Source organism: Myripristis murdjan, chromosome 17 (assembly GCF_902150065.1).
Source record: "Myripristis murdjan chromosome 17, fMyrMur1.1, whole genome shotgun sequence".
In the NCBI taxonomy this organism is placed as follows: Eukaryota; Metazoa; Chordata; class Actinopteri; order Holocentriformes; family Holocentridae; genus Myripristis; species Myripristis murdjan.
Window position 1 is genome coordinate 4860939 of NC_043996.1, and position 24439 is coordinate 4885377.

Sequence of the window (24439 nt, forward strand, 5' to 3'; positions counted from 1 at the left end):
AGAGAGAGAGAGAGAGAGCAGCACGCAGCAGTTTGTTGTGAAGCTGAGGCACGTGATATCAGAGAAACTCTAATACAGTAGACGGGCTCTGGTGATGTTGCGTGTAACCCGACATGCGCAAGGCAAGCACATTAAAGTTTCTTCAGAAACTTTCTATCCTCTAGTTCTTATTATTATTATTATTATTATTATTATTATTTTTATTCTGGACAAACTTTGGCGCGCTACTCCTCCTACAGCTTTGGTTTTAGGCCCATACAATGAATTGGGAAAATGTGCGGCCCGATTGGGAGAAGTGTGCTATTGCTTTTATAAGGAATCCGACTTATGGATTTCTCAAAATGACGATTTTTGTAGCAAATTTTTGGCCCATTCAAATGAATGGGCAAAACTTTGAAAGGCTCCAGAGCGCAGAGCTTTTGACCTACGTCCACGCACCAAATTAGAAAAATGTGCATCATGTGGAGAAGAAGCTGCTTGCGAATTTTCAAACCAATCTGACATTCCGTTTTTTCGCAATTCACGAAAAACAGCTCACGAAATACAACTAATGGCCGAGGCTCAAAGTGGTACGTAGGAAAGTAGAGCGACGTGCCTGAGCACCTAGAGCGAGGCAGCCCTGAAAAATCGCCTGAAACCTTTGTCTTAAACTTGCTGTGCTGGCCACAATTTTCACTCAACATGCATAAATTTGGGATCGAATTGTAGGAAAAACAGTTGTGCTTTGAAAAATGTAAAGACAAAAGCAAAGTAGCGTCAACTTTTTTCATTTCGAGTCTTAACGAGGCGGGAGTCCCAGCTCGCTCCCCCATTCAGTCCCATTATATCGGCAAAGCAAAGTCGCGGCAGAAAAGCATAAACACACACGTCTTCTACTCGCCATTTCTCTGGCATTTTCGGGAGTTGGAAAAAAATTAAACCATGGTTTAAAAGCTCAAAGCCTTACGATTCTCGTGGTGCAATCCATTTTCTGCTCGGACTTACTATCGCGGAGAAAGATGCGGTAGTTTGACCCGTGGTTTTCGGCGATCTTGTCACCAGTACCAGCGTCATTGCTCCTGTCTGCTTCATAGACAGTAATTTCGGGCTCCGCCCCCCTGAGCTCCGGTAGCGCAGCGGTAACCTCTCCAGCCTCTCATCCTGGAGAGCGGAGTTCAATTCTCCTCCTGCCAGGATTGGCAGATTGGGCTATTTTTAATTCTGTTGGGCAGGGAACAATCACGTTGGGCGTCTACTTCAAAATTGGGCTGCTTTTGGCAACATTTGGCTGCTTATGAACTTTCAACTTTCAACACTAATTCTGCATCAAGGTAAGAAAAAATATGGAGCCTATTTGTGTGACTGTGACTGATTTACGGTAGTTAAATAAATAAATAAATGAATAAATAAATAAATCTGCTGGAATGTGATACTTATCTCCAGTCTTCACCCACTCCACTTATCTCCAGTCTTAACTCTGTTTGTGACTGTATCTACATTTACATCCAAAGAGCGTGAGCTCCCTCTACTGGCAGCCCTGTAAATATATACAAAATAGATGTTATTATAGTTAATGATATTAAAATAATAATTTAAAAAAATTATGAACATTTTTGTGTTCTAATATCCCTCAGTAATAGTCAGGTAGCATAACAACCTTTTATTTATCTATATAATTCTCTTGGGATTTTTTTGGAAGTAACAATGTAACCAAGAGATAAGAAACACATTGGATGAAAAATAATTGTTTTTTGTTGGTATTTTATGGCTGATTTAAAACACGGGTCAAAACTGAGCCTAACACCGGGGGTGTTACCATGAAATCAACACAAGAGCAAGGTTAATTGTATATTTGAAGTTATTTACGAATCAATTTGAAAACTACATTTTCGTGGCTGTGTCCCGCCCTCTCTCCCCCCTCCCCAGTCCCCTGCTGGCCTGCACTCACATTATCAAGCCCAAACGCGCTCCAGCGCGACTGCCCCCGTTATGCACGTCACATTGAAATACACACATACATTCATCATGTCTTCCTTTTAACTAACAGACGTTTTGTTTCATTTAAGGGGTGTTTATTTACCTTGACAGTTTCAGAGGTAACTTCCTCCGTCTGTGTCCAACTGACAGCCGGAGCCCCCATTTATTTTTTTATTTTTGATTCATAATAAGAAATACCTGTTATTGTGGGACTTCCCTTCAGTTGTGGTAAAGGGAGAACTGTCTATTGTGGTAATACCAGTTCTTATCACAAGAGGGCACGCTAAGACAAGAATTACAGTCCGTCCAGACGCCGTGCTCGGCTACATTCGGCTGTAATCGTCAGAAGAGCTGCGTCCGATATGAACCAGGCTGCAATGTGTGCGTCTTCTGTGATGTATGATTGACAGGTAAGCAGACTGTTTAGTTTAATGGAAATGTGTGTGTGTGTGTGTGTGTGAAATAGTGTATGTGAGTGGGGTAGCGAGACATATCAAAGAGACTCACGAAGGAAATATATTATTTATTTGATGACGTGAGTAAGCTAACTGTTATGGCTAGCTCGCTCGCTAAGCGCTAATTACCCTTAGCTTGCTCCCGCGACCCGGAGCTAACGTCAACAGACGGTGGGTGATGTTTATTATTATGGAGTGCAAAATGTAACTAATATAGTCTGCCCCCTTTACTTGATGTCGTAGCACAGTGCACATGACGGTCGCCTTTGTTTTTATGTTGATCCCCTGTTGTGTTCGTGCTCTTTACATTCGGCTGTAATCATCAGAAGAGCTGCACGTGCGGTTATGAACCAGGCTGCAATGTGTGTGTCTTGTTATGTATGATTGACAGATGGAGAGTAAACTCGTCTCGACCACAACGCCCTTGTAAGCGTCGTCCTTTGCAAGTGTGCTACACTATATGACAGTCTGTGTGCGCGGCGCACCTGTCAGATCTGGTTGATTGTTATTATCGGTTGATTATTGATTGCGCAATGCCGCCGTTCGCATTAAACGATTTTGCGGAGGGAGGAGGACTGCATGATTTACGTCGTATCCACGTTCGCGTGCCCGACCGTGCATGTGCTTGTGCATGACATAACCACCGCGTGTCTTTGAGTATCACGGATGTGTGTAGAGCGGCGAGGACAGACAGAGAGAGAGAGAGAGAGAGAGAGAGAGAGAGCAGCACGCAGCAGTTTGTTTTGAAGCTGAGGCGCGTGATATCAGAGAAACTCTAATACAGTAGACAGGCTCTGGTGATGTTGCGTGTAACCCGACATGCGCAAGGCAAGCACATTAAAGTTTCTTCAGAAACTTTCTATCTTCTAGTTATTATTATTATTCTGCAAATATTTTGGCGCGCTACTCCTCCTACAGCTTTGATTTTAGGCCCACACAATGAATTGGGAAAATGTGCGGCCCCATTGGGAGAAGTGTGCTATTACTTTTATAAGGAATCCGACGTACGGAATTTGCGCAATTCCCATTTTCCCGAAAATTTCGCCCATAGGAAATGAATGGGCAAAACTTTCGAAGGCTCCACCGCCCAGAGCTTTGGACCTAGGTCCACACACCAAATTAGAAAAATGTGCGTCTTATGGAGAAGAAGCTGCTTGCGAATTTTCAAATCGATCCGACGTTCCGTTTTTTCGCAATTCCAGTTTGAAGTCGACGAAATAAAATTAATGGCCAAGGCTCAAAATGGTACGTAGGAAAGTAGAGCGACGTGCCTGAGCACCTAGAGCGAGGCAGCCATGAAAATTCGCCTGAAACCTTTGTCTTAAACTTGCTGTACTGGCCACAATTTTCACTCAACATGCATAAATTTGGGATCGAATTGTAGGAAAAACAGTTGTGCTTTGAAAAATGTAAAGACAAAAGCAAAGTAGCGTCAACTTTTTTCATTTCGAGTCTTAACGAGGCGGGAGTCCCAGCTCGCTCCCCCATTCAGTCCCATTATATCGGCAAAGCAAAGTCGCGGCAGAAAAGCAGAAACACACACGTCTTCTACTCGCCATTTCTCTGGCATTTTCGGGAGTTGGAAAAAAATTAAACCATGGTTTAAAAGCTCAAAGCCTTAGGATTCTCGTGGTGCAATCCATTTTCTGCTCGGACTTACTATCGCGGAGAAAGATGCGGTAGTTTGACCCGTGGTTTTCGGCGATCTTGTCACCAGTACCAGCGTCATTGCTCCTGTCTGCTTCATAGATAGTAATTTCGGGCTCCGCCCCCCTGAGCTCCAGTAGCGCAGCGGTAACCTCTCCAGCCTCTCGTGCTGGAGAGCGGAGTTCAATTCTCCTCCTGCCAGGATTGGCAGATTGGGCTATTTTTAATTCTGTTGGGCAGGGAACAATCACGTTGGGCGTCTACTTCAAAATTGGCCTGCTTTTGGCAACATTTGGCTGCTTATGAACTTTCAACTTTCAACACTAATTCTGCATCAAGGTAAGAAAAAATATGGAGCCTATTTGTGTGACTGTGACTGATTTACGGTAGTTAAATGAATAAATAAATGAATAAATAAATACATGAATAAATAAATAAATATGCTGGAATGTGATACTTATCTCCAGTCTTCACCCACTCTACTGATCTCCAGTCTTAACTCTGTTTGCCCCCATCAATACCCAAAAGTGGATTTGGCAGTGACTGTATTTACATTTACATCCAAAGAGCGTGAGCTCCCTCTACTGGCAGCCCTGTAAATATATACAAAATAGATGTTATTATAGTTAATAATATTAAAATAATAATAAAAAAATGTATGAACATTTTTGAGATGTGTTCTAATATCCCTCAGTAATTGTCAGGTAGCATAACAACCTTTTATTTATCTATATAATTCTCTTGGGATTTTTTGGGGAATTTTTTAAGATAAGGGATGGATAAGGAAGCCTAACAAGGTAACCAAGAGATAAGAAACACATTGGATGAAAAATAATTGTTTTTTGTTGGTATTTTATGGCTGATTTAAAACACGGGTCAAAACTGAGCCTAACACCGGGGGTGTTACCATGAAATCAACACAAGAGCAAGGTTAATTGTATATTTGAAGTTATTTACGAATCAATTTGAAAACTACATTTTCGTGTCTGCTGGCCTGCACTCACATTATCAAGCCCAAACGCGCTCCAGCGCGACTGCCCTCGGTATGCACGTCACATTGAAATACACACATACATTCATCATGTCTTCCTTTTAACTAACAGACGTTTTGTTTCATTTAAGGGCTGTTTATTTACCTTGACAGTTTCAGAGGTAACTTCCTCCGTCTTTGTCCAACTGACAGCCGGAGCCCCCATTTATTTTTTATTTTTATTTTTGATTCATAATAAGAAATACCTGTTATTGTGGGACTTACCTTGCATTGTGGTAAAGGGAGAACTGTCTGTTGTGGTGATACCAGTTCTTATCACAAGAGGGCACGCTAAGACAAGAATTACAGTCCGTCCAGACGCCGTGCTCGGCTACATTCGGCTGTAATCGTCAGAAGAGCTGCGTCCGATATGAACCAGGCTGCAATGTGTGCGTCTTCTGTGATGTATGATTGACAGGTAAGCAGACTGTTTAGTTTAATGGAAATGTGTGTGTGTGAAATAGTGTATGTGAGTGGGGTAGCGAGACATATCAAAGAGACTCACGAAGGACATATTTATTTGATGACGTGAGTAAGCTAACTGTTATGGCTAGCTCGCTCGCTAAGCGCTAATTACCCTTAGCTTGCTCCCGCGATCCGGAGCTAACGTCAACGGACGGTGGGTGATGTTTATTACTATGGAGTGCAAAATGTAACTAATATAGTCTGCCCCCTTTACTTGATGTCGTAGCACAGTGCACATGACGGTCGCCTTTGTTTTTATGTTGATCCCCTGTTGTGTTCGTGCTCTTTACATTCGGCTGTAATCATCAGAAGAGCTGCACGTGCCGTTATGAACCAGGCTGCAATGTGTGTGTCTTGTTATGTATGATTGACAGATGGAGAGTAAACTCGTCTCGACCACAACGCCCTTGTAAGCGTCGTCCTTTGCAAGTGTGCTACACTATATGACAGTCTGTGTGCGCGGCGCACCTGTCAGATCTGGTTGATTATTATTATCGGTTGATTATTGATTGCGCAATGCCGCCGTTCGCATTAAACGATTTTGCGGAGGGAGGAGGACTGCATGATTTACGTCGTATCCACGTTCGCGTGCCCGACCGTGCATGTGCTTGTGCATGACATAACCACCGCGTGTCTTTGAGTATCACGGATGTGTGTAGAGCGGCGAGGAGAGAGAGAGAGAGAGAGAGAGAGAGAGAGAGCGAGCGCAGCACGCAGCAGTTTGTTTTGAAGCTGAGGCGCGTGATATCAGAGAAACTCTAATACAGTAGACGGCCTCTGGTGATGTTGCGTGTAACCCGACATGCGCAAGGCAAGCACATTAAAGTTTCTTCAGAAACTTTCTATCTTCTAGTTTTTATTATTTTTATTCTGGACAAAAGTTCGGCGCGCTACTCCTCCTACAGCTTTGATTTTAGGCCCCCACAATGAATTGGGAAAATGTGCGGCCCCATTGGGAGAAGTGTGCTATTACTTTTATAAGGAATCCGACCCACGGAATTCTCAAAATTCCAATTTTCCTGAAAATTTCGGCCATCCGAAATGAATGGCCAAAACTTTGGAAGGCTCCAGAGCCCAGAGCTTTGAACCTGCGTCCGAGCACCAAATACAAAAAATGTGCGTCTTGTGGAGAAGAATCGGTGTGTCAATTTTCAAACCGATCAGACTTTGCGATTTCTCATAATTCATGATTTAAATCACGATTTTGCCCTCATAGAAAAAGAATGGGAAATCGGCAGACACTCATGCATTTTCAAAGCCTCACAGCTCCTTCATTCTTTGGCCCACAGACTCCATTCAAAGCTTAAATGACTCAGCAGACCTTCAACTTTATGTGTGTCATCTTCAATTTTTCATGTCTGCTTTAGTTTGCCATAAAACACAGTTTAAGTTTGGAGTTATTTTTGAGCCGCCTCTGACTTTTGAATGAGTGTGTATTGCGTGAGCTAGAGTGGCATTCCTGAGGGCTAGAGTGGAGCAGCCCTGAAAATTCGCCTAAAACTTTTGTCTTAAACTTGCTCTCCTGGCCACAATTTTCACTCCACATGCATAATTTTTTGGAAAGTAGTAGGAAAAATAGTTGTGCTTTGAAAAATGCAAATACAAAAGCAAAGTAGCTTCAACTTTTTAAACTGTGACCCTTAACAAGGCAGGAGTGCCAGCTCTCTCCCCCATAGACTCCCATTATATCTGGAATGCAAAGTCTCGGGAGAGAAGCAGAAAGACACACGTTTCCAACTCGCTCTAAGGTGGGCATTTTTGGGAGTTGGAAAATAATTTTGACACAGTTTGAAAGCCCAAAGCCTTGCCTTTCTCTTGATACCTTTTATTTTCTGCTCGGACTTACTGTCATTGACAAAAAAGCAGTAGTTTGACCACTACTTTTAGGTGATTTTTCACAGAAGCAGCACTGTCACTCATGCTGTGTGCTTCATAGAGCCTCATTTCTGGCTCCGCCCACACAAGCCCCAGTGGCTCAGTGGATAGTGTCTCTGCCTGCCATGCAGGAGACCAGGGTTCAACTCCCCACCTGGGCAAGAGCAACAACACTACATAACCCACAAACAGCATAGGGCTGGCGCTTTACACATGTCTAGGCACTCGCAAGGCAAGCACATCAAAGTTTCTTCAGAAACTTTATAAAGTCTAGTTTTTATTATTATTATAGTTTATTATTCTGCACGTTTTCGGCGCGCTACTCCTCCTACAGCTTTGGTTTTAGGCCCACACAATGAATTGGGAAAATATGTGGCCCCATTGGGAGAAGTGTGCTATTACTTTTATAAGGAATCCGACCCACGGAATTCTCAAAATTCCAATTTTCCTGAAAATTCCAGCCATCCGAAATGAATGGCCAAAACTTCAGAAGGCTCCAGGGCCCAGAGCTTTTGACCTGCGTCCACGCACCAAATACGAAAAATGTGCGTCTTGTGGAGAAGAAGAGGTGTGTCAATTTTCAAACCGATCGGACCTTGCGATTTCTCATAATTCAATTTTAAAATCACGATTTTGCCCTCATAGAAAAATAATGGGAAATCGGCAGACACTCATGCATTTTCAAAGCCTCACAGCTCCCTCATTCTTTGGCTCACAGACTCCATTCAAAGCTTAAATGACTCAGCAGATGTTCAACTTTATGTGTGTCATCTTCAATTTTTCAGGTCTGCTTTAGTTTGCCATAAAACACAGTTTAAGTTTGGAGTTATTTTTGAGCCGCCTCTGACTTTTGAATGAGTGTGTATTGCGTGAGCTAGAGTGGCATTCCTGAGGGCTAGAGTGGAGCAGCCCTTAAAATTCGCCTAAAACTTTTGTCTTAAACTTGCTCTCCTGGCCACAATTTTCACTGCACATGCATAAATTTGGGATCAAATTGTAGGAAAAATAGTTGTGCTTTGAAAAATGTAAATACAAAAGCAAAGTAGCTTCAACTTTTTACACTGTGACACTTAACGAGGCAGGAGTGCCAGCTCTCTCCCCCATAGACTCCCATTATATCTGAAATGCAAAGTCTCGGGAGAGAAGCAGAAAGACACACTTTTCCAACTCACTCTAAGGTGGGCATTTATGGGAGTTGGAAAATAATTTTGACACAGTTTGAAAGCCCAAAGCCTTGCCTTTCTCATGGTACATTTTATTTTCTGCTCGGACTTACTATCATTGACAAAGAAGCATTTGTTTGACCACTACTTTTAGGTGATTTTTCACAGAAGCAGCACTATCACTCATGCTGTGTGCTTCATAGAGCCTCATTTCTGGCTCCGCCCACACAAGCCCCAGTAGCACAGTGGATAGTGTCTCTGCCTGCCATGCAGGAGACCACGGTTCAACTCCCCGCCTGGGCAAGAGCCACAACACCACACAATCCACAAACAGCATAGGGCTGGCGCTTTACACATGTCTAGGCGCTCGCAAGGCAAGCACATCAAAGTTTCTTCAGAAACTTTATATCCTCTAGTTCCTTTTGTTGTTTTTCATGTTTATTTTAGTGCAGCTTGCATGTCTACAGAGCCCCCTGGGATGAGCAGAGAAAACTAAAAAAGTAAATCTGTACTTTAGTAATCTGTGTGCCTGGTTTACAGGCTGCCCTCTAATCCGTGCCCTCGGATTACGAATCCATGCCCATGGAGTTGCCCTCGAAATCTGAGGGCACAGTTTACAAATCTGAGGGCATGGACTCGTAATCCGAGGGACGGATTATGAATCCGAGAGCACGGTTTTTAACCGTGCACGCAGGTTACTGAACCGAAAGTACAGATTTACTTTTTTTGTTTTCTCAGCTGATCCCAGGCTGATCCCAGGCTTGCTCCTCACTATTTTCTACCTGTTCTTCTTTCTTAGTCTTTTTTTTCTTCTTCCAAACCAGGAAGTTCTAAATCAGTTTTAGCTTACTGAATAGCTACAGCTTTAGATAACAAAGAATTCACGATTAGAGTATTTGATTTTTCAAAAGCTTTTGATGTAGATCAAACTATATTAAAGAAGCTACAAGCTCCTTATGTTATGGGTATGGAACTTAATTGGTTTAAAAGCTACTTGGAAACAGCTTTTAAACCAACAGGAAACAGCGTGTCATTTGGAATGGAACTAACTCATCATACAGCCACATACTTTTGCTTTAGGTATCAAAAGGACTTTTCATTTTATATGCTGACGACAATATTATTTTTCTCACAGATAAACATGAACATAGGTTTATAACCTGTGTGAACAATGTTCTAGACAGGGCGGATATCCGGTTGCAGTAAATGCAGTAAATTATCCCTTAATTTTATATGATCTTGGAGCCTAAAACACTATCTGATCATCTTTGCTCCATTCACATAGCCAATAATGTTTTCCATGTCAAGAATATTAGTATTTTACAGAGAGCAAGACATATCTTGTCAAGAATAAAGTTTGTGGATCTTTACTATTCTATAATTTCTGCTTTCATTTCATATGGCAATATAGTATGGGCAAACACAGATAAAACCAGGCACTAGTTCAACTTTTTATTACCAGAAAACTTATGAATGGTCATTAGCTCTCGCTGGAATGTTCATACTGCCCCTTTATTTCAAACTCTGGAGATATTAAACATGTTTGACATCAGTAAAATCAGTATATCATTTTCTCAACAAATCACTTACTATTTCTTTTCAGTTTCATTGTAATTCAGTTAGAGATTCACTTTTATCATAGTTATTATCATATAGATAGTTTTCCAGTTGGCCAGTTTTCACTCAGGTACAGAGGTCCAGTAATATGGAACCACTTTTCTGCTTCACATTGCAGTCACTCCTCATGTCAGATTTTTAAAGAAGATCTTAAACAACTTCTCTTGAAAAAATACAGCACAATATTTCTTATAGATGTTTTAAAAAATATTTGACTGTTTGTAAATTTGTAGCAAGCATATACACCTGTCTTCAATTTCACTGTTAGGTGTGATCTTTTTACAGGCGCACAGGGTTTTTTCATCCCACCTGTGCATTTTTTAATGTATTTTTCTTCTTTTTTGTTTTATTGTTTTGTAGTACAGGTACGCAAATAAAGAACTACATAACTAAAACCAATACATTTTGACCAACATATACCTGTGTTACTATACTGTGTTGGTGTTTGTTGATTTTTATAGTTAAAATTTTCTCATTCATTTCACCATATGTAAACTGAGTTTTTGCTGCTTTTTTACTAGTTTACTTCTTGATCCAAGCACCTCAAACAGATTTTCTCTTTGTGTTGTCCTGTGTTGATCCTAGCAGTCTGTGAACTGGGTGGTCCCGGTGGCTGACAGGGGGCGATATGATGAGATCTTCCTGAAAACAGACACTGATATGGACGGCCTCGTCACAGGCACTGAGGTCATCGAGATCTTTATGCAGTCCACTCTCCCCCAGACTACACTTGCACAAATATGGTGAGAACACAACTCAAATCAAATACATTTGAAGAGATTTCACCCATCACTATCTCTACACTCTCCTCTCACTCAGTGAAGATTGCCTAAGAACACCAGGACAGACTTGCACCGTATTCATAATTATGTTTTTTGGGCATGCTAAACAACAAGGCCAGGTGATGAACATTTCATTGTATTAGTTTCTAGGTTTGGCACTGTAGCTTAGATAGCACATCCTAAGTTGGGGAAAAAATTAGTGGATGCAGTACTTGGGTTTTGTTTATTTATTTGGGCACACCCCAGGAAACACTAACACATTTCAGCAAGCAAAGCCTTCAGCAGAGCGTTAAAAACATGCAAGTGGAAAGGTCATCTTACATAATGAAATGTGAGTATTGTATCCAGTCATTGTTTCCCCACTGTTGGATGTGCAGCTTCACCTTTTTTTTAGTTGTATTGAGACTATTTTGAGTGGACATTTGAGAGGAGGTTGTCATTTGGTATTAAGACTGATTGCTGAAAACGGATATATCATGTTTTGGAATGAAACCTTGTGGTTTCCCCTGTTCTCCACAGGGGACTGGCTGACACCAAACAGACAGGCAAACTGAGCCGGGAGCAGTTCTCTCTGGCCATGTATCTCATCCAACAGAAGGTCACCAAGGGCCTGGACCCTCCAACGACTCTCACCCCAGACATGATCCCTCCATCAGAGAGGACTGCAGTGCCAACAGCGGGTCCTGTGAGTTCAGACCACTGCACCATGTTCCAGTGGTCCCATTTATTAAAAAAGGACAACAATATGTTTTTGATAAAATGCAAGACAAAGCCTGAATTTATCAGATTTGATAGTTGACATGAATTTTGATTCCATGAGTGAATCTAACACAAAGCACTGTATGTATTTGAGGCCCAAGGCCCATGTCCACATTATGAGTCTAAACAGTTGATGTCTGTAGCACATAATTGTTGCTGCATGAAGGTTGATGGACATGACCAACTTGGAACACAGTTTAAACTTCAGATCTATAGTTTTTTTTTTCTTTATCTCTTCAGAACTGAGCCTTTTCTACCCTGCTGCTTGATGCATTTCAGATGGGGAGCTCTGTCTGTGCTTTCTGGCATTCCAGTCTCGCTACACAAAACTGTTATTTTGTTGCTTTGCTTTTCCTGAACTCTTTTCTGTCCTGTCTCCCAGAGCTATACAGGGCTTCTGTCTGCTGTGAGACCTGAACTTGCTGCACTAGCTAACATGCGCAGAGTGAGTAGTTGAGCTTTGTGTCACAAGGTGGTGCTGTTGTACTATCATATTTTCTTTCAGACAGGTATAAACAGGACCATGCTGCTTGTATTATGGCAGTTTGTCAGTTTATTTGCAAAAAATGGGGAACACAAAGAACATCTCTTATATGTTTAATAATTGCAACAAATGTGTTGCAAGTTTGCTGCAAACAAGTTTTGAATTATTTCCCCAAACAAAACTCTCTCCTCTAAGGCTCACCTGTTCTTAAGGCAAACACTGCCACCTGCTGGTTTCCAATAACCATCATCATCATCAACTGCAATGACACCATCATGTTGTTGCAGTAGTTCCTTTCAAAAATATTTTCATTCTGCAAAACAAAGTCTTTGCCTAAAATATGGCAGATCCCATTTGTTTTTCAGTGGCCAACCATGGACTTACAGGGTATTTCCAAAGTAATTACATTTTTTCTAGTTCACATTTGCAGCTATTTTAACATCAAGTCCATGCTTGACAATTAAAGATTTAAAAAAAGGGGATGGCTGGGCTAGCTATCTCACTGTGTGTTACTCTGACAGAAACTTAACTGGTGTTTTACCCGACAAGAGGTTTTGTAAATGATAGTGTTTAAATTTTTGGGCAGAATATTGCTTTAATACTCCTAGCAGACGGGGTTTATGTGATCACTACCAAGAGTGCACATAGATGGAGGGGTTTCTGGGATTCCAAAACGTATTGGGTTATTGACCTACCATGTTCATAATTTTGATTGGAAGTGTCCACTTAGTAACCCCAGTGATGTAAGTACACTCACCGATTTTTTTTTTTTTTTTTCTTTAAAATTCCTGCCAGATTTCTACACAGGCGCACACCCGCATTTAGTAGTAGTACAAGGGATAGTTACATGCTATGCTGTGTATCGGAAAATTCCTTTGTATTGTCTGTCTGTGTCCTTTTCTATCCATTCATCTATTGTCTGGCTCCTTTGCTGCATCCCTAGCTGCGCAAGGTGTTTGTTTTTCCTTCCTGTGTCATTTGTTTTGTTAAGATGTAACAGTGGGGAGCTCCTCTCTCCCCCCTTACATACCACTGATGTCCCCTCTGCTCTTTTTCTCCTTCCTCTCTCACTCGCTTTCCCATTTCCTCCCTCCTTTCTCTCCCCTCCATTCCATTTTCTTTCCACCTTTTTTCTTTCTGCCTGTCCTCTATGATGCCTTTCCTCTCCTTCCCATCTCTGACACTCCTGTGTTCGCACTTACCTCCTGTCCCCTGAAACTTCCATTCTTCCATGCCTGTCCCTGTCTGTCCCCCTCCCTTTCTGCGTCTCTCGCCTCAGGACAGCACCAGTTCCACGGGGTCGGTGGAGCTGACAGGCATCAAAGAGCTGGATGACCTCAGCCAGGAAATAGCTCAGCTGCAGAGGTGAGCCCTGCATGCTGACAAGCAGGAGGATCGCTTTGTTTGCTCTTCCTTTGAGAAAGGAGGGGGGTCGCAATGAAGGAGGGATGGTCAAAAAGAAGTGATGTCCAGGCACACGATCAAAGCTCTTTGACAATTTCAGCTATATATATTTATTTATTCATTTAACCTTTATTTAACCAGGTGCTCCCATAAGATTTTGTTTTTTTAATAGAGACTCAAGAGCCGTGCTCTAGGGCAAGCAAAGCTTACTCTGAGATCAGAGCTCACATCAGTACCCATCTTCATGATGGAAATAATCTCCTATTTGGCTTCTTTTCTTTTCTATTTTAATCAGAATATATACAATGAATCCACAATTTTATCATTATTATTATAGTGAAATTATAAGCATTCATTTTCAATGCTTGAAGTAATCGTCATAGGCTGTACAATAGCAAAAAAGTGTGCTATTACTTCCGTATGGTTTTCTGAACTTTCTGGCTCTCATTGCACTGTCCTGTGTGGTTAACCAGATCCATCTGGCTGTCAGAGCTGAATAAAAAATATTTGACACAGGTCTGTGCCTTATTAAGCGCTCTGTTTTGTCAACATCAGCTTGGTTAGGAAGGAATAACGTAATTTGTTATGTTCTCCTCTTGGCCCTCTCCCATGTGATTCACCTATAGAGAGAAATACACCCTGGAGCAAGAGATCAGGGAGAAGGAGGAGGCCATCAGACGGCAAAACAGTGAAGTTCAGGTAAGACTAAAAGGAGAATTTTACAAATTGCTTATATTTAATATATAAATATCATCAGAGAGGTATCTCATGAATGAGGTTGCCACTCTGTCTTAATGAACCCTCCATGAAGCCTCTCACCGCTCCCATCCCACGCCATGCACACATATGTGCCAAGTTTTAATCAGTCACTTTTTTTGTAGTTGTTGTTAATTCACGTATTTCACCAGCTGAAGTCTTTTAAGCGATCAAAGTGTATGTTGAGTGGCTGCTCTGACTTTATTGACTGATCAGCCTTTCAACACTGGTTTGGCAAGGCTGTTTTTATTCTTGGTGGCATCTTAGTCTTTTACTGTTATTACTGTCCAGTCATGTTAGTACACCATGAGGACTGATTGTATTAATCAGACTGAGCTGGTAAGCTCTCAGCAGTGGGGCTGTACCTCAATTGTGGTTCTCCACTCAAATGACTGAGAGTTAGTGGGACATTAACTGCCAACTTGTCTGCTGTGTGTGATTCATACCATCTTCTCTAAGTTGAAGAACAACATCACTCATTTGAACATAGAGATCCTACAGAAGGAGCTCATCTTTGAGTTTGCAACTGTTGCAGTTGTTAGTTAAGTTTGACTGCTTAGTACTGGTACTGGATAACGACACCACTATTCCTTGGTCCGGCTCCGTCACCACTGGAGTTCCAGAGGCTGCCCCTAGCCAGTGTGAGGATCCCTGGATCCTCCTTGGAGCTAAACCTAAATTCCCGGCCAGTTTGGCTCTGTTCCCATCTGTTACAGGCTCAACCCTATCATGTACAGGCTCAGATTAATTATTCCAGCAGGGTTGAGAAGCTTCTTCGCGTCGGTGGATAAATCAGCCTGTAATATTTCTGTGGTATTCCTGCAGTAATTGCAACGTGCAGCGCACAGTCGCCTGTAATATTTCTGTAGAATTCCTTTAGTGACTTTGTCACATCTAGGATTAGAAAGAACGTGTTTAATCGTGCCAGGGCACAAAATTTAAGAAAGGCTGCTGCCTCTGAATTTTATGTGGTTTAAAAAAAAACCTGCATATTGTCAATACATATTTCAGAGACCCGCAAAATTTCTTGCATCATGCTTTTAGGGGAGCTCATGTCTTACTGAGGGGAGCTGAGTTTCTCCTGGCTCACCTGTAGTTCCCACCCTGCAGGTAGACAGGTGTTTTTGTACATTAAACAGCTGCTTTATAGCTGAGCTGCACTTCAGTTTGAATTTGATCCATCAGCTAACAGTGCAGCTGCGCTTGGGAGGATCAGGCAGATTTTTTTCTATCGGAAAAGTGACGTCCAGCTCAACACCCTGACACCAGCCAGACCAAGACAGAGGATATCAGGTTAGTAGGTGGTCCTTGACTGTGTCCTGGGACACATGTCTGTTTACACCTCTAATGCGATGCAGACAAAAGTGTCCCAGGCCACCTCCAAATGTGTCCTGAGATCTGATCACTCAGGACACATTAAGGACACATTGCTGCGGTTTAAACTGAACTTAGAGGTGTCCACTTATATTCGGATTTCTCAGGACGGATGTTAATTCAAGGTGGGAACAAAGTCTTCTACTCCCGGCAGTGAGCCTGTTGAAAGTCTGCTGTTGGCAGGGGTAAACATGTTGGCAGGTATTGCTCTCATCCACCTCAGGAGATTCTGCTCCAAAATAAATTCAGCGGTAGTGCCTTGCTGTCTTAGATAATTCCTTCAAGAATATCTGCCTATATCCTTGACCATATTACTCCTCTCAGACTCAAAAAGAAAAAGTCTAATCCTTTCCCCTGGCAATTTTCTAAAAATGTCTTTAACTCTGTAGTCTTATTTAAGGAATTTGATTCTGTTGAGTGGTTCCTCCACTCCTAACACTGAACCTAGCCCCGAATTAGTGCAGTAATTTTTGAATTGTCTTGTTAAAAAGGTGGAGAATATTAGCACTCTGTATCAGACCTGCCTATAACATCTGCTGGAAATTCTCTATCTTCAATTTCCCTTTTCACTCAAGGTGTTCCTCTAGGGTCAGTGATTACTGTTCTCCATTTATATGCTGCCCTTAAGTCAGGTCAATAGTAAGCATAATGTTCATTGCTTTTGTTATGCTGATGACACCCGGTTATGGCCCATTACAGTCCACTACTCATGGCAGCCTAACCAAACTTACCAACTGCCTTTGTGATATCAGTTGCTGGACTTCTCAAAACTTTGTCATATTTAACAATGACAGAATGTAAATTCTCTCATTCGCCACATTCAGTGCTTCCAGTCAGATAGTCTGCAGTCGGGGAGTTCTAGCACATAACATTAACATAAAGAAATTTTGGTGTTTTATTGATTCTAACCTTTGTTTTGATGACCAGGTAAAGAAGGCTATTCAATCCTGGTTCTTTCAACTGAAGTTAATTTAAAAATTTAGATCCTTCTTATCTTTTGAGGATTTACACTAGGTTGTCCTCCTTTGACTTCCCTTCATCACCTTCATTTGGTTCAAGATGCTGCTGCTTGGATTATCACCGCTCCAAGAAAATGAGATCATCTAACTCCTATTCTAGCCTCTCTGCGTTGGCTTCCTGTTTATGTTTCAAGGCTATCGAGGATCTACTAACCCCTTATTAGCCTGGGTGCCCACTTAGATTAGCTGATTGTAGCCCCCTTGAACCTGATTGGTGACTAAGGGCTAATGTGTTTTTGCAGTCTGGGACTGGAGACTCTGGAACAACCTACCTGCTGAGATTAGGCTTGCTAAATCAACTCTCATATCATTTTTATTAAAAATAAAACAAACAAACAAACAAAAAAATTCATCTCGTTATATTGCTGTTTATTAATTTTATCTTTTTGTGAAGCACTTTGTAAAACTGTTAATAAAAGTGCTATATAAATAAAGGTAATCAATATTATTATACATAATGTCTGTGAGCAATACATAGTAATTCTTACCATGACAGTGGGGATAGGCAAATCACAACAGGTTGCTGAAAGACCTTTCTCTGCGACTGACAGAGAAGCTGTAAATATGTAGTGTATATGGGAATCTATGAGCCACTCACAAACTTATGAACCCATCTGAACTACTTTTTTAATTCCTGATTTATCCCACTTAGCTGTGCCTTGACATATTTATGTATGACACATATTCCCACCTCCCTCTTCATAGAAAACCTCTTCATAGGTGACAGTGTTGGCAGTATCTTGAGTCTGCTCAAGAGGATTATTCACTTGAGCATCATGACATATTTATATAGATACATGTGAAGGGGCAGCCCTAAGGATGATAAATGGGGTTCACACCTACCGCCCATCCAAATTCTGCATTTTTTTTTTTGTACTTTTCTGTGAGTGACTGATGTAAGAATTAAAGAGGAAAACTGACGGCTATCAAGAGAGACCAGTAGCATTTTTAGTTGGTTAACTGAACCCTGTATGTATGTCTTTTTGTGTGTGTTCCATTTTTGTCGGCTCTTCAGGACATGCAGAATGACTTGGACAGAGAGAGCAGCAGTCTGCAGGACCTGGAGTCCCAGAAGCAGGATGCCCAGGAGCGGCTGGAGGAGATGGACCAGCAGCGATCTAAGCTGGAGGGAATGCTAAATGACGTCAAGCAGAAATGCCAGGATGAATCCCAGATGGTTAGAAACATCAGCGTTATGATCCTAGACAGACTCTACTATATTTGTGTTGTACTTTTGTTATCAGCTTGACTTAACAAAAACTTTGGTGTACAGAAGCGTATTGCATTCATTTGAAAAAGAAAATGACATCATTCCTCACACTGGGGGAAGAGGCTATGAGTGAGAGGCATTTCAAGAACTCGTAATTTTAGTTCAACTTTGTGTCTGGACTGTGAAGAGTCTGCTCTTCTGTATGTGCTGTGTGGTAGCAGTCAGCATGGACTGTGTAAACTGAACTGTGTGACTCCGCAGTCACCATGTAGCCAGCTTGAAAGCATTGCAGATGTATAATCTAATATTTGTGATGCATTACATATTGGCTGAACAGATCCTGTAGAAGTAATGCAGTGTCAAGCAGATAAAATTGTAATGTTGTTATGCAAAATTGAGAAAGGAACAAAAACTGAATTAAATTATATAGTTGTCATGCTGACCTTCCATGAAATGCATTTCTACAAGTGTCTATCATCTCTGTTAGAGATTTATCAAGATTATTAGTAGTCAAGATGTCATTGATTTTAAAAAGAGGCCTTTTCTCCTGAATGCAAGGGTAAAGGTCAAATCACTATTGTGTTATCAATAAACAACAGTGTATTCAAATTTATTACATGAGAATGTCACAGATTATTGCTTTCAGAAAGTTCTCTAGTGTTTTGAAGTAAATTTAGTAAAATATTACTCAGCTATAAGGAGGGGAAGCATTTCACTTGTTTTAAATGCAATTTAAAAATGGCACCTATATCTTGCTAAAATTCGGTTAACATTATACTGGTTTACATCCTGCTGACCTGCAGGATTGACCTTCCGAATACTGCTGCTTTTTATAAAAGTTGTCTGTTGTAACACGCAACCTATGTCCAATATAAAAGTGCAGCTAGAATAAATTCACCAGTTTATTAGATATTGACACAAATTATGTATGCCTCTCCAGATCTCATCCCTGCAGAGCCAGATCCACTCTCAGGAGTCAGACCTCCAGAGCCAGGAGGACGAACTGAGCCGCACCAAGGCTGACCTGAGCCGGCTGCAGGAGGAGGAGGCCCAGCTGGAGCAGAGCCTGCTGTCTGGTCGCGTCCAGCTGGACAGCATCGTCAAGTCGCTCAAAGCCACCCAGGATGAGATCAACCAGGTCAGAACACATGGACAGACAACAGGTTACATAAGGAGGTGCTGTGTCCCAATAAGTGAACACACTGACTTTTGGCAACTAAGCTCTTGGATCAGTTTACCATTGTGTGTCAAGAAGACTGGTAGTGAAGGTAGAGAAGCTTTTGACTTGACACAAAGCGAGCTCTCACTGTCCATTCAGTCTACTGTGCTAAAGTGTTAACATGCACAAACAAGACAGTTTTAAAACCAGCTAGAAGGGGCAGTTGGGAAATTGTGCAGTATGTTGTGTGAAAGCAGACATGAACTCAACAGTCTTTTTATGTGTCTGTAGGCTCGTAGTAAGCTGTCCCAGATCCAAGACACCCAACAGGAGGTGACCAAGACTATTGAGCAATATAACAGCGCTCTAAATGGCACGAATGGAGGCAGCTTAACCAACCTGGCTGATATAAGTGACAGCTTTGCTGACAAGGAGAATGGAGGCTTCAGAAGTGTGGTGAGGAGATGGGAGAGAATCTATCTATCTATCTACAGGGTGACCCAAAAAAACGGGAATCTTTGACATGAGCAAGTGGCAGCACAATTTTTAAAAAATGAATATTCCATCATTGTTTCTTAAATGGCATGTTTTAAGGTTTCAATTACTATGAATAAAATATTTTTCTTCCATCACTCTTGGTTTTATTGGATTGTTAAAAAGTTCCCGTTTTTTGTGTCACCCTGTAGCTCTGATACTGTAATGTATTTTGAGTAAATGCATCCACAAAATGGCATATGTTGGCAACATTGATCAGTTTTTCATCATTGATTGAATGTTGATTTAATGATTTGATAACTGTCAAATAAATAACATTTGTTTGGCAGAGTGACTCTTTCAAGTCCAGGATAGCCATGTTCAACAACAATACTCAGGAGCCCTCAGCAGACCCTTTCCAGACAGAGGACCCTTTCAAGTCAGACCCCTTCAAAGGTCAGAATCCCTTCTTCTATCTTTGCATTTATCATCCTTGTATCATTTTGCGGACTCTGGCTTTCTGCACTCTGGCTTGTTAGTAAATCTGAGAGGCAAAGCTTATTCCATTGTTGTGCTAATATCCATTCATTTTAAATACTAAGAGTTTCAGCTAAATGGCTTACATGTACAAACCAGAGAACAAACAGGATTCAGGTCCAGCCAAGCCAGTTTCTCACATAATACTCAACTTTGTCTGTTTTCCTTTTTCTAGATCCATTTGGAGGAGATCCTTTCAAAGAAAGTGATCCCTTCAAAGGCACCTCATCTGAAGACTTTTTCAAGAAGACAGACAAGTCTGACTTGTTTGGATCCTCAGACCTCTTAAGTAAAAAACCCACACCGCCAGCCAAGGTAGATGTTTCCACTGTGTCCTCTTTGTAGCTGGTAGCAAAAGAGCACAGGAGGAGCAACTGTTTAGTGTTAAGTTTAAATATTTAATTGCTCATTGCCATGCTAAAAGACAAGCTCAAGTGTCTTGTCCTTGTAAGCAATTGGAAAAGAAAACCAGCACTCTAAAGAGAGTATCCACCTGGAAGTGCTGTCTTGTTCATTGTGTATATATGAAAAACAGGATCTTCTGATTTGGACACTTAGATGTGCTTTCTTTTTCAGCCAAGCCCCTTTGGCAGCAGTGATCCCTTCACATCAGCCAGCCCAAAACCAAAGGATTCAGGTACTTAGTCACTCGTACATTAAGATGTCAGGGTAGACAGGTTTAATCTTTAGATTTACAAGCGAAAACACCCAGAATAAAATCAAAGATGATGTTGGCCTGTGCTGAAACATTTTGTAGTTTCTGGAATGAAAGTCTGTTTGGGTTCAAAGTCAGCAATGCTGGCTTTTTAAGCTTAGTCATCATAATGTTTGTAGTTTTTATTCTTGCTCTGAAGAAGTAAAGATGATACTTTATAAAACATATAAAACCATAAATTGTGTAAAAGTTCGAAGATGTGGGGTGTTTTTCCTGTTGAACTATTTCCCAAGTCACTTTTTTAAAGTGAAAATATCAGATGCAAAGTTCTCCCTGCACCTACCAAATAGTGTGTATTTACACTACAAGCTTACTGTATATCTGAATGTGAGAGGCAGTTGCAGTTGTGCAACACTACTCAAAAGAGGCAGCCTTTCTTTGCCACTTTGGGTGACGTGTTAGATTTAGATTTTATTTATGGGGGCATTAGGGGCAAACAATTTTTACTCACTGTGGCTTCATATTTTCCTGTGGTTTAGGACTATTTTTAGTTGAGTACCTACGTATTTAACTACTGGCCAACTAAAAATACTCCCCCTACCCTGGAAAAACAGGAGGCTTGCAGGAGCCAAGCATAACAGAAACTCTGTGACTGCTGGTCCTGCTCAACTAGAATACACTGCCACTCCTTCTTTAACCAGTTCACTCCTGCCTCTGTTCTGTCTTTATATCCACTGGTATTGAGCTGCTGTGCCTCATTCGGTGAGGAAGTTGTTTTAAGTTAGAGACTACTGCTGCTCTACATACTGCCATGCTACACACCTTCAGAGAAACACAGAAGCAACTGTAAACCTGAGCAGAGTTATTGCACGCAAAAGAAAACACAGCGTAATGCACATGAATGGAGTCTTTTGTGGTTGTACACTCACAACAGATTCTATTACAATGGTTTGTTTTTTTTCTGTAACCATCTGCAGTTTGACGTTTATTCATTAAGGGTCATGGCACGTGTTTCAGAACAAGTCAGACGCAGTTCTGGTTAACAGTAACCCAACTGACGCCTTTAATTAGCTAATCAGATGCACACGTCAGGTTAAACAAAACCCCTGCTTTCCAGGTTTTTGCAAAATGTCATGGAAAATTAAATGGTCATGCCACATAACCTTGCTCTGCAAATAGCACACAGGCTTTCTCAGAATAAGCAAGATGCAGGGATGATTTTGAATATGTGGTCTGGGCTGAACTTCATTATAGTTTCTGGCCTGTTCCACAAACACATTCAAATGTTCCAACTGTATTTCAATGTGCTCTGCCGTAGATGTCTTTGGGACAATGGACCCCTTTGGTAGCAACTCTTTTGGAAGCAAGGGTGGATTTGCCGACTTTAGTCAGATGTCAAAGGTAAGCTTCAGAGACTTTTTGAGTTATGAATCAGTTACACCATAAAGCATATTTTTCCACTTTAGCCGTAGAAAGCTATGATGTTAACATTGCACTCATCATGAGTGATTTCTTAGTTTTCCACCAATTTATCACATTTATGAAAACAGTTCATGTAGTATGAGTCCAGGGGCTTTATATTTTGGCTGACATCTCTGCTAGAGTCATCATCTAGAATGAGCATTGGGGGACTTTTTTTTTTTTTTCTAATCTGTCATGGTACACACACAGAAGCCGGACAACCCTGTGCTCCCACCAAAGAAAAATGTGCCTAACCGGCCTGCACCTCCCTATGGTAAGACCTGATTTTTATTTGTGCACGCGTGTATACGTGTGTTTCTGCTTGTACATGACTGTGCTTGCCACTTTATTCAACATTCATGGCTCAGTAATGTCCACAATTAGCATGCAATGTTGGCTTTAAACCAGATGAAATAGATACCATGTGTCACGCCAAGATTTGAACTGTCATTTTGAAAACACCAGTCATTCTATTGTGTGAATTTTTTATGAGTTCTTTGCCACTTTTAATAGCTGGAAACGTCACAGAGATGTCATGGCAACAGCCAAGTTGTCTCAGCATTTTTTGGGTGCTCATTTGTGGTTGAATCTTGCCTTATTAAACAGGCAGTTTGCGTACCCTGTTGGTGTGCAAAAAAAAGCACTTCCCTATTCTCTTTGCTGTTGTGCTCTGGTGAGGGTATAGAGAACTTAATTTCTTCTTTTGAAGTTGTAAACAGGAAAGCTGTTGGTACAGATAAGGCAGCATTTTGGGATCCCACAGTGACCTTGTAGGCATTATTTGGACATTGACTTGTTGTCACCAGCGATTCAATTAGCCAGGATTATGCAGAAATTAATTCTGTTAAGTGTGTGAGGAGAATGAGATGCAGTTTTCTTTTACATTCAAAATGCATTTTACTACTCATTTGGTTAGTTCAGCTAATTGCCTGAAATTGTGTTGTAAGATCTGCTGACAGCATAAGCATAACAATTAGTTGGGGAATTTTAATATGTCAACATGTAGACAAAAGCTAGTGTTGCTGCTACTGTAAATTTGTCCTGAAATAGACAGTGCAGCTCTTTGTTTGCTAGAAACCCTCCATTTTCCAGATGTAGCCACGTGTCTTTAGTACACAAAATTCAGTCAATTTGAGAAAGAAGTAATTAGGGCTAGATTATAATACTGTCAATATGGAAAATGTGTTAAAAGTTTACTGGAGACAAGGGTGGGGCTGGTACATAATTATGTGTCGAAAGTGACACCATGCCTCTTCAGTTCCAGCGCTGCAGTGAGTTTGACTAAAGTGTGGTTAACACCTTTTTTTTTGTACCAATATTGATTTCCCCTGGGTTATTATATATTGGCCATGCATTTAAAGCTGCTAGCTTCCTCTGCAGCGCTGCTCTTCTCTTAACTGATGTGATTCAGCCTTTAAACTTCAAAACCTTTTTTTCCATCAGGCAACCACTTGTTTCCACCTGAAGTCAAGACATAACTTTGTTTTTTTCCCACATGGATTTGGGCTCGTGTTGTTTAAAATGTCCTCCTTTTCCAGTAGGTACGATTGGTTTGAGTCCATCAGAGCCGTTCCAGGGCATTTGCCCCACAGCAAACAGTAAAGACCCTTTTGTCGTGGCAAACTCGAGTAAAGCGCCTAAAGACTCATCTGTGGGTTTTGCTGATTTTGGCTCTGTAAGTGTAGTTCACTTGTAGCTCTCTGTCCAGGCCAGTATCCCTGCATGAGCGGCCGATCTCATGATCCCACTCCTAAGACTGTAGAGCTCAGTGCCATGGCCAGACTCAGTGGTGTCTGTCAGCTTTCTATCATGCCATAGCCTTGACTTTCAGAGGCGTTCACAGGATTGCCATGTTTACTGGCTGTCAACTAACAACTGACAGAATGTCTCCGAGCTTTTTCAGGACTTGGTGTGGAGGGATACTACTGTAGGTGTCTGCATGGCTTAGATAGTCCCCGAAACATGTCGCCTCACTACGTCTGACTGCGTTTTCGCCTCCGTTCAGCCTGGCATAGGGGCTCGCTTGCTTGCTATCATTTACAAACTTCCAAGTTCAGAACTTGTCTGGTCTGGAAACACTTGAGGAGCATTTTTTCTAGCCCTGAAATAGAAACTAAAGACTTACTCGCTGTCAAAGTGTGATATGCCTTAAAGCAG

At 41.4% G+C, this 24439-nt stretch overlaps 1 protein-coding gene across 5 annotated transcripts in view; it reads left to right on the top strand.

Moving 5' to 3' along the window:
* eps15l1b (epidermal growth factor receptor pathway substrate 15-like 1b) overlaps window positions 1–24439 on the top strand; it is a 54993-nt gene that overhangs the window by 27564 nt on the left and 2990 nt on the right. For 2 of the 5 annotated variants that reach the window (XM_030073626.1, XM_030073630.1), the window contains exons 10-22: window positions 10794–10951; window positions 11510–11675; window positions 12132–12194; window positions 13513–13598; window positions 14264–14336; window positions 17802–17963; window positions 18937–19134; window positions 19447–19611; window positions 19980–20085; window positions 20342–20481; window positions 20743–20803; window positions 22140–22222; window positions 22493–22556. In XM_030073626.1, the coding sequence (XP_029929486.1) occupies window positions 10794–10951; window positions 11510–11675; window positions 12132–12194; window positions 13513–13598; window positions 14264–14336; window positions 17802–17963; window positions 18937–19134; window positions 19447–19611; window positions 19980–20085; window positions 20342–20481; window positions 20743–20803; window positions 22140–22222; window positions 22493–22556 (1525 nt within the window). The remainder of the gene's footprint in view (window positions 1–10793; window positions 10952–11509; window positions 11676–12131; window positions 12195–13512; window positions 13599–14263; window positions 14337–17801; window positions 17964–18936; window positions 19135–19446; window positions 19612–19979; window positions 20086–20341; window positions 20482–20742; window positions 20804–22139; window positions 22223–22492; window positions 22557–24439) is intronic. The other 3 variants (XM_030073627.1, XM_030073629.1, XM_030073628.1) reach the window with 3 other exon arrangements.